This window comes from Porites lutea, chromosome 5, assembly GCF_958299795.1.
Source record: "Porites lutea chromosome 5, jaPorLute2.1, whole genome shotgun sequence".
Taxonomy (NCBI): domain Eukaryota; kingdom Metazoa; phylum Cnidaria; class Anthozoa; order Scleractinia; family Poritidae; genus Porites; species Porites lutea.
In genome coordinates, this window is record NC_133205.1 from 33,984,185 (window position 1) to 33,994,337 (window position 10,153).

Consider the following 10,153-nt stretch of genomic DNA (forward strand, 5'->3'; position numbering starts at 1 on the left):
GGTTGACGTGATCCGATCTGGGGGTAGGGTGAGGTAGTGAGTTGCTTGCGAGGGGGAGGACAAAGTGCAAAATGTTTGTGTATTACAAGTCCAAAAATCAAACCACAGCCGAAAAAAAAGAAAAAATAGAGAGAAGAGCGTAGCCTGAGAAAAATGCTGACATTTTGCGACGCAACCATTGGTTTCCCCGCAACAAATGGCTTACACTTACTTAATTTGATTTTCTTTACTGACATTTCTTTTCTCTTAGTCTTTTTGCCGTGGGGATCAGTTAACGTTTTTTTTCCCTTTTCCCCTTGATATCCGTGGGCATTGGATCATATATTTAAATGCTATTTTTCGCCTTATAAATGATATATTATTATTACTATTATTATTATAATTATTACTAGTTTGTTGCTGTGGTTTTTTCTTTATTAGTGTTTCTGCACTCTAAGCCAGCGTCTAAGCGTAGCGAGTCACTTTTTGACACACTCTCCAAATGACCCCCTTCTCTGCTTAACTTTGAAAAATATCTAAAACTTTCAGCTATCCACCCGTCCCACTTTTCCTCTAAGTAGCTTGATTACGCAGGAAAACAGGGAACTACAATAAGAAAAATTTATCAAATCACAATTGTCCCTAACACTCTTTACCATGTTCACTAAATATTAATTTCTTTCGAAACATTTCAGAATAATTTGTGCAACTGGATCAGTTCTTTTCACTGAGATACAAAGAAGTGGATACTGAGAAAGTGAGCTTGTGAAGCTTGTCTTTGGCCTCGCAGTTAGTTACGCCCTTGTCAGTTTTGAAGATTAGAGATCGTATCACCCTACATTCTCTACCGTTACACTTCGATCTTTTAAAGTTAAGCAAAGTACCAAGACTGAGAAAAATCCACTTCTCAGAATAAAAAATCGAGCCACTTTTAGGTGAAAAAATCGGCAAAAGGCGATTTTTATGTTTTTTTGATTAATAACCAACTTTTAATTGTTAGAAGTTTTAAGGCAACACCGTACGATTACAAGATTTGTTTTTGCCCTAAATTTAGAACCGTACGGTACCTCGTTTGGGTCATCGGTTACCTCAGTTAGGGCCAGAAGTCAACTTTTTCATGGCTGATATTGATATTGGCCAAGGGGTCAAGGCCCGCCCAGCAGTTTTTCAAGTGAGGGGACCGCTAAATTCAAGTGCGGTAGGAAAGGGCCGTAGGAAAGCGGGGTAGGTGCTGGCGTCCTGAGGCGTCTCTGTGCCTGTTTAAATTTGCGTTTTCCACTTTTCAAGAAACAGCCTAAAATTCCTGTAACTCCTTTACAGCTTTCCAATCCAAGCTTGCCAAATCGTGTGTTTATTAGCCTGCGTAGCCAGCGTTTCCGTGCGGTTTCGGAGCAAAGAACCATGATCGAAGACTGTAAAAAAACCGAAAATCCCGTTCCTCGTCGTTCCTCGGTCTTTCTTTGCTCCGAAACCGCACGGAAACGCTTGTTACACAGGCTATGTGTTTATCAGTTTAGATCAATTCGAGCACCTCTAGGTGGTTACTGGATTGCAGGCGCGGTTGTGTAGGATTGCTAGGATGTGCAATGCCAAACCTTATATTCCTTTCAGAATGTCAAACTCATCATGAACATCGTCAAAACCTATTGAATTTACAAAACCCGCGAGGCAATGGTTGCATAGAACAGCAGAGGCTACTTATATTTCGTGCGCCACAGGCCAGTTCATGTCTAGGAAAAAAAAACGATTCAGCGCGCAGGCCAAAGGAAAATATCTTCGTTAACGCCCAGTTTCCGCTTTGCTAGAATTTATGCGACGATTAGAGCCGCAATTTTATGGCATTTTCCAATCTTTATAAAACGGTTCGTAGCCTAGGGTGTATGTAAAAAAAGCTTTAATCGCCTCTGCCCTACGTTTTTGGTAATTCAGTCTGCCGCAAAATAGCCATGAAATTGCCGGTAGTTTACAGGCGCAAAACTGCAGTGAAACAGCGAACAAGTATTGGAAATGGAAGCACATAACTGTCGTCTCATATACAAAAATCCGACATCAGTCCTCATCTACAATCATTACCCTACCCTATTATTCCCTAATGTGGACGGTTGTGAACGCCAGATCCTTAGACTAGTATCAAAAAACCTTATTTAGCGAGGAACCTTTGGATATATATTTTTATTTCACACAAAAACCGCGTGTGGAGGCCCAGTCCCCTTGGGACCCTCCCCTTGCGCGTGCCTCGCTATTGGAAGGTCTGAAATGATGACTTACAAAGTAGAGAGGGCTAAAACACTTCTTTGACAGGGTTATTTACATCATTTCCTTTGTGCTCCACAAAAGGACAAAGCGGACCCTGGGTAAAGAGGGATAAATAAGCACTTTAGGGAACTCGCTAGAACAGTGAGCGAATTTTGGAAAAACAATTCCTCATACTGCAAATCCAATCAAAATGGGAAAAAGTAAACCTTGTAATATTCCAATCCCTTTATCTGTTTACACACATCCAGAAGAGTACCTACAACGCAACCAGGAAACCGCTCCCAAAAATAAGACAAACCTACGAAATATTTTTCAACGTATTTATTTGCTACGAAACAGTTTATCTTCTAAGGTAATCTGTCCTCAGTTTTATGGTAGCTAGACGATGGAAGAGAGCAGTAGATAAATTTTTGTATATATGCTGTGATAGTGGCGTAGGAAATAGACGACGATGCGCGAGAAACACTACGTCACTTTCAGTTGTTGACAAACCACTTCTGGCCAACTCTGCCAGAGGTATGCCCACGATCTACATGCTCACCCACGGTCCATCGAGACAGCTCTCTCAGGCCAGTTGTAGACACGATAGTGAACCACCAATAGGCATTGGACTGAATCTTCACCTCTTCTGGGTTGGGGGCGGACATCATGCTGATGTGGCTGATTGCTTGTGCAGCGACGTTATTTCCATCTGGAGAAATAGCAAGATTTTGAGCTTTGTATGCATAGCCTTGCTTTTCATTTCCTTGGACACAGCGTATGTCTGCTCCTTTTCTTACAGCATCCACCAGAGTTTTCCTGTCCCCGCTTAAAATCTTTCCGGAGGGATCATTGGACAGGACATGGGTCCAGCTTCGGGTATCAATGAACCACTTTACTGTCAGCCTATATGTAGAATCACCACGGTGCTTGTGTTCTCCGACATTGTACCTTGTGGCGCGAACGGTACCTGTGGTGGAAACCATCAACCAAAACCAGTAGGCGTCGTTTTGGAATCCAGTTAATCCTTTCTTGCTGACATGTTTGATCGCCTGAGCTGTAACATGACCTCTGCGCACAGAGAGATTGTCAGCCTCGGCAGTGTAGTAATTCCAGGCAGGGATCTGGAAACGTACACGGTGTCCTGACAATAAGGCTGACGTAAGTGCCTGGCGGCTTCCAGAAAGGTAATTTCCACTGTCATCATTGGAGAAAACTTCCCTCCAGCAGCCATCTGAAAACCATTCGATGGCCACAGTATCTTGGGTGTGACCTCGTGACGTGTGGGCCCCAACATTCCAGCGTGACATGTCACGTAATCCACGAGTAGTCACCACGGTGAACCACCAATAGGCATTGCTCTGAAACTGGATCAGGTTGCCGCTAGTGCGAGTACTTATGTGGTCTAAGCTTTGCCCTGAAACGTATTTGGCACCATTAGTGTTAACTGCCACGTTCTGGAGAGGAAAAGAGTAACCCTTAGTGCTCACACATCGGATTTCTTGGCCATTCTGAACGCTAGTCACCAGGTCATCCAAGTCACCTTGCTCTTTGTTTCCGTTTGCCCGGTTTGAATATAATGGCGTTGAGAAGACTGCTAACATCTGCACGTACCATTTAATGCTTGTCGTTAAACCATTGGCTCCACGATGTGTATTGGAGCCAACGCTGTACCTGGTCATCTGCATCTGTCCGTTGGTTGACACGTACACCCACCACCAGTAGGCGTTATCTTGAAACCTGTCCCATGATGCTTTACTGACATGCTGCAGAAATTGGGCGAAAACATGACCAGCGTGTACATGTATATTATCCGTCTATGTGCTGTACGAATTTCCCAAGATGACCACGCGAACGCGTGCACCTGATAACACGGCAGATATCAAGCCATACCTCCACCCGGCAATCGTGTTGCCATTCCCATCGTGGTGATACGCCAGTTTCCATGGAAGCGAGCATGACCTGCATGAAGTTTCAGCTGAAAGAGAGAAAATAAGCATGACTTATGGATAAAAAACTTTGATGACCTCTTCTGGCTATCCACAGCTGAGTTTTCTTCGCCACACTAGTATGGGACTCACATGGAGCACCCAGTACCAAGCAGGCTGCCAGGGCCTTTTTGCAAGAAATTAAGACGGACAGACAAAACTTTAGAATGGTACTTCACGATAAGTCATCAAAATTCTTGCTGGAGCCCTTCCTGCCTATAGTGGGAAGGCATTGCAAAGTGTGTATTTGAAGAGATTTGACTGTCCTCACTAGTTAAGAAACTTCACGCTAAAGTCTGAGAAATTTCTAATAATAAATGAGGATCTGATTCCTAAATTTACTCAGGGGATACAATTAATTATCTTGTCAGTTTTCTCCTCATGAATCATTAATTATTTGAAGATTTTCTATGTAAATACCACGTAATGAAATTTATATTTACCAAGAACCGGAGAATGAACAGGTGGAAAAGAAGACAAAAAATCACAGAGAGGGTACCACATTTTCCAACTGGGACAATTAAAAACGCAGTTCAGGGCGTCACATTTGCTAGTTAGCCTCGCTTTTTACTATGGAGTTCACGAATAGTTTCCTCAGTCAGGGTCACCCATCGAGAATATAGTTCAAAACCACTCAAACATAGCTTTGTTGAACATATTTTAGTATTTAAACGGTAGATATAGGCATATTTTTATCCCCTAAAAATTTTTCATCTGTTCGGATTTAATAGCTGAAAGGCTATAGTGATCCGAAAATTATAGGGATAAAAACTTACATTTTCGAAAATTTCAGCCAGAGAAAAAAGGCTCCCAAAAATTCGAGGTGACCTTTTTAGGGTAAAAATCCGTTAAAAATGGGCAATTATACCATTTTTTAGATGTTCGAAAATCCTAGGAGAGGCAGGCAAGCAAGAAATTTTACAACAAATGTTCCGAAAATTCTAGATCTCAAACCGTGAGGTGAAATTGAGGTCAAAAGCGCTCCGTTTTCTTCAGATTACGACTAAACATCAAGATTTTCCTTTTCCTAGATTTCAAATCGTCTTCCGAACAGATATTTTCCCAAAATTGACGTTGGATGCCCCTGCTCAGTCGAAGAAGAAGCTTTTGTGACGCCAGTGTGTTGAATTATTCCGTGAAAGAGTAACTTTTTTTAGTTTTGGTAAGCTGGCTATCGATTTTTTTTACTGCGTTTTTTATCAGGTCGACTCATCCGACTTATAGAATAGAATGGAACATAATGCAATACTTGCGACTTGATCGGACATGATAAGGTCGTTCAGTCTGTTGTTTCCTTTTTATATATATATATATATATATATATATATATATATATATATATATATATATATTTACGTCGTTACGGTTATTATGGTGCGGATAAGAGTGACCTACCCTGAGAAGTTTGGCATGATGCTGCTTCCAAAATGATGACTCCCACGAAAAGCAACAAGCAAATCCCATTCATACTTGATGCGGTGGCCTGGCAATGTATGTCCTCGTCAAATGCAATACTGAAGGTAAATGGTTGATCTAGCGTGAAGCAGCTGATTTATCGTAGCTGACGCGTTGACGTCAACCATGACAAAATTCATGATGAAAAGCGCTTAAACAGGATCCGATTTATATCATACGTGACCTTTTTTCCCAAAGGGGTTTAGGGAAAAATGTATGGCAAATGCTTTTTGCTTTTAGTTGATCTAGCTAGTTTAGAGGGACCTCACTGAAATAATTATAAACAAATAATCAATTTCACCCCACGTGAGAAAATGGGGGACTACTGGTAGTCTACCGTGACTAAGAAACAAATCCATCCAGTGCTCGGAGCGGGACCTGACCTTGGGACCTCCGGGCAGTTTGTCCGGGTTGCGAGTACAACGAGCGCGCTGACCACTCGGCCACATGCAGAGCTCACTGGTTTTAGCCGTTTGACCTGGTAACTGTTGCCAGACACCTACAGGGCTGCCTACAGGGGATCTCGTAAAAATAGCCTGCATGGCAGGCGTAATTTTTTCGCGTTTTTCAGGCGAGGGAAGGCAAGCGGGAAGCGAGCGAGGAGCGCTAGGCGTTATTTTTTCCGCGTCTTTCCACTTTGCTCCTATTAAAACAAAACTTTGAGACTAACATTTTCTACCTGGATATCAATTTACTTCCGTGATGTAAAACAACAATCTTAAAACATTAAAATTCAAAGCGTTTTTTCGCCAACTCGATTAGTTCTTGTGTTTCCGGATTCAAAGCGCTAAAAAAGAATCTCCAAGAAGACGCGGTCCGAAATTTCTAGGGAACCTTGCTTCCAAACAGATATTTACCGAAACTAATCATCGGGTGCCCCTGAAAAAGGTCAGAGAAAAACGTTTGTCCTATTTATTAAGAGTGAAACATTTCATAACATCTTGGCGTGGTAACATGACAGTCTTTATCATCGTCTCGAAGATACAGCCGTTATTTCTAATACAACTGTGAGACAGTATAAATAGCTTTTTTTTAATTCAAATATATTTATTGATAATCACATTAAATAATTACATTTACAATATTACAAAAAAAACACTTTAACAATGGACATTAACAGAGTAAAGCAAAATTAATTGTTAAATTATTACAGGGCTAAAGGAAATTTGAAAAAAGTACAACAGGGCAATGAAATAATACGGAGTTAAGACAGTTAACTTAAATAAGGCGTCAGTATCCACTTTCTTTTAAAGAATTCTTTGTTGCTGATTTTTTCTTCTGTTTAATATTTAGCGATGATCTTCGCCCTAAATCCATAAATGTTTGGAAGGATTTGTTTGCTCCTGTAGTCCCACAAATAGAGCGGTTTCACAATAATTATAAAATAGTTCAGCAGTCGAAGTAAAGCTGGTAAAGGGCAAGAATTTTCCGTCAAAATTGCAAAGAGCAGATTTTCCAAGCAGAGACGAATTCGTTGATTCGAAATAAGGCACCAATATAATTCAAATTCAACCCAAAACTGTTTAGAACGTGAGCAGTGATAGAACAAATGGGTTAATGATTCGGGTTGATTGTCACAGAAAGTACATAAATCATTTGTTCTAAAACCTATTTTATACAACTTGGTATTTGTGTAAAGAATTGAGTTAATTACTTTGAACTGGAAGGCTTTAACATACGATTCGACAACGATAGAGTGTGGCAGCTTAAATCAGGATTTGTTTCAGATTGATCGCTGTTAAAATGAAAGTTAGTCTGTAATTTTGGAATAATATTGGGCGGTTTAGCTTTTTCTCTGATGAGTAGGTTGTAGTAATCCTTTGATTTCCCTTTCGTAACATCAAAATTATTGTCACCCACTGGCACCACAAATGTTGGAGAGTTTATGGAAGGATACGTGTCATAACAGTAATAGCTTGATTATTTGCCACCAGTTAGTTATGTACGTAGACATGAGGAAGATTACCTTAATTATAAACTGACGCGTATTTCAAAAAATCGCCTTTGTTTAAGTCTCGTTAATTTTAGTTGAAAAAAAATACAAACGGTTCTCAAAGCAGGATTTTATAATATATTCTTTCAGATGAGGATCTTTGTTTATATTCTACAGAAAATGTATACACCATGAAATTAATATGCACTGAGCTGTGATCCGAACGACGTGACTGTCAGTTTAAATGTAGATCAACTTCTCCTGCAATCATGCCTTGCCGCATTTACACGAAAATTCTCGCCTTACAAATCAGGAAGTGAGGGCTTGATAAAGGTGTTTGACCTAATTACTGCTCAGGATTTGCCCGGGATACTCTCAACAAGCGCGATCGTGACTGTTATCTCAACGCAAAATGAGCAAATTCGTGGCGTATTTTCTACACTTGTTGATCCTAACAGCATATGCTGAAGGTAGGTTTCTTTTAATTTAATATCAAAACATTTTTGGATGAAATTATCATGTACGTTGATGATCGAAGGTCTTAGGCTGAAAAACCCTTCATTGATCCTTACGGCAAGAGGATTGAGAGAAAAATATTCTTTATATGCAAAGAAAACTCAAATGGTAAACGCACTGTAAAATAAGCCCCTCCATGTATAAGCCCTCCAACTAACGCAAAAAACCCTCAGCTCTGATAAATCGCCCCTCCAAATGCAAGCCCATGCATGGCGGCTTAATTGCACTCGGAAATTGCCCTCAAATTCAAAATAAAACAGAGCAAAAACTGTACAGTAACACATAAATTGTTGCATTTGCTAAAGAGCTATTACGAGTGCCAAATGATTGCAGTCAAAACAGAATTAAAAGTGTCACAGTATGTTGCCGTTTGCGGATCTTGGCTTGGATTATAGACAAAGTACTTGCATGGCTGAGGTTTAGAAGGTCTACGTCTTCACCCCGAGTTTCAGTAAAAACTTGCTGCAAATTACCTTATATACATGAAATTTTCGGGACTTTTTTAAAATCGCGAAATTAAAATGACGCGAACAATAAGCGTCGTGAACATAACATGACGCGAAAATTAAGTGAATAACAATATATCAATAATAGCTTAAATAATGAAGAAAAGACCAATTTGCTCAAACGCCTAGGGAGATCATGGTCAATTGACTAAAATTAACGAACAAGCGTAAAATTCGTGTGGAAATTGTTAGAACTTTGATGTTACTGTTCTCATATAGACCTGTCGCTGCATCTCTTGTTATAAATTTTGACGTTATTGTAAATGAGGTTGTTCTATTCGCTTCAAGTACAAAAATTTCGCAAAGTCGCGAAATACGCGAATCGTAAAATCGTGAAATTAACGTGTCGCGAAAATTTCTTGAATGAGGTATACACATCCGAGTTCCAGTTGCGGCTAAAATGAAACGGATATGAATTTTTTTTTTATAGCCCCTATTGAAGGTTTGTGCTGCAAACCGAAATTCCGTAAAATTCAAAAGTCCTTTTTGAGGGGCTTCTTTTGGTGGGGCTTATAATCGGAGGGGCTTATATACGGAGCGAAACAGTGCGTTTCAAACTCGGCTAGGCTTATACTGGGCGGGAAATATGCATCCCAAAATCAATTGGGCTAGCTTATAGTTGAAAGGAAATTTATGTCGTACATTCAATTTTCTTCATGGCATCACCAAAAGCAATGCGAGTACTCGGAAAGAGCCCCCACCTCGCACTCAAGATTAAAATCATATTTCAGCGCGATACATCACGTTCATGCTTGCGCGTGTGGAAAATCGCCTCTATCCTGCGTGCTGCTAGCCTGCGAGATTATCCGTTTTTTTGGCTCTAGTTTCTGGTTTCACCCGCCGAGTAAAACTAGAGACTAGAGCCAAAAAACCGGATGCTCCCGCAGGCTAGCGTGTTGCGTTTACTTGCAGGAACTTTTCGCGCGCTCACGTGCTTCACGCGCCCAACTCCAGCCCTCAGGGCAGGAAAAAAGGTGGTAAGGTACATAATAGCGAGTATTTTATAATTTTTGCACAAATCTGCCAGAATTAAATAAACTAACCTAAACTAAACATCTAAATTCCTTTCACAGATGAAGGAACAATATGCAATTCACCATGGCAACTGGCGTATCACAATGACGTCAGTGGAAAGGCCGTCTCAGGATCTAAGGCTTCTTTGGAAGCTGCTGTGTTATCTGGAGCACGTGTACGTGTGGTGATTGGAACGTCTTACAGCGCTGAGGCTGACAATGTGCAAATAAGCAACAATCAGGTCTTTGCTCAATTACTGAATCATGTCAGCAAAGCTTCATGGGACAAGTTTCAAAACAATGCCTATTGGTGGTGGGTCATTGTGTCAACTGATGGACTGATGCAGATGACCAGGTATAATGTGGGCTCAAATACACACCGTGGAACCAACAGCGCTAAAAGAAACATCAAATGGTATGTGCAGACACCGGGTTTTATCCCCAAACCAACATACTCGCATCAAGCCAATGGACATAAAGTTCAGGGAAGCTTCAATCTCCTTAAGAGCAGTGTTCAGAACGGTGAGG

General features: G+C 40.7%; 2 protein-coding genes across 4 annotated transcripts in view; one reads left to right on the forward strand and one right to left on the reverse strand.

The window, feature by feature from the left end:
• Window positions 1–10,153, forward strand: part of LOC140936502 (uncharacterized) — a 470,324-nt gene that overhangs the window by 459,026 nt on the left and 1,145 nt on the right. For 2 of the 3 annotated variants that reach the window (XM_073385984.1, XM_073385983.1), the window contains exons 2-3: window positions 8,001–8,060; window positions 9,686–10,153. The exon at window positions 9,686–10,153 is cut by the window's right edge and continues 1,145 nt beyond it. In XM_073385984.1, the coding sequence (XP_073242085.1) occupies window positions 8,003–8,060; window positions 9,686–10,153 (526 nt within the window). In that variant the 5' untranslated portion in view covers window positions 8,001–8,002. Of the gene's footprint in view, window positions 1–975; window positions 980–8,000; window positions 8,061–9,685 lie in introns of those variants that run through there. The other variant, XM_073385985.1, reaches the window with a different exon arrangement.
• LOC140937720 (uncharacterized) lies at window positions 2,593–5,756 on the reverse strand. Its single transcript, XM_073387286.1, has 2 exons — window positions 5,598–5,756; window positions 2,593–4,192 (listed from the first exon to the last, which is right to left on the reverse strand). The coding sequence occupies exon 2, from the start codon at window positions 3,900–3,902 to the stop codon at window positions 2,712–2,714; it is 1,191 nt and encodes a 396-aa protein (XP_073243387.1). The 5' UTR covers window positions 3,903–4,192; window positions 5,598–5,756; the 3' UTR covers window positions 2,593–2,711.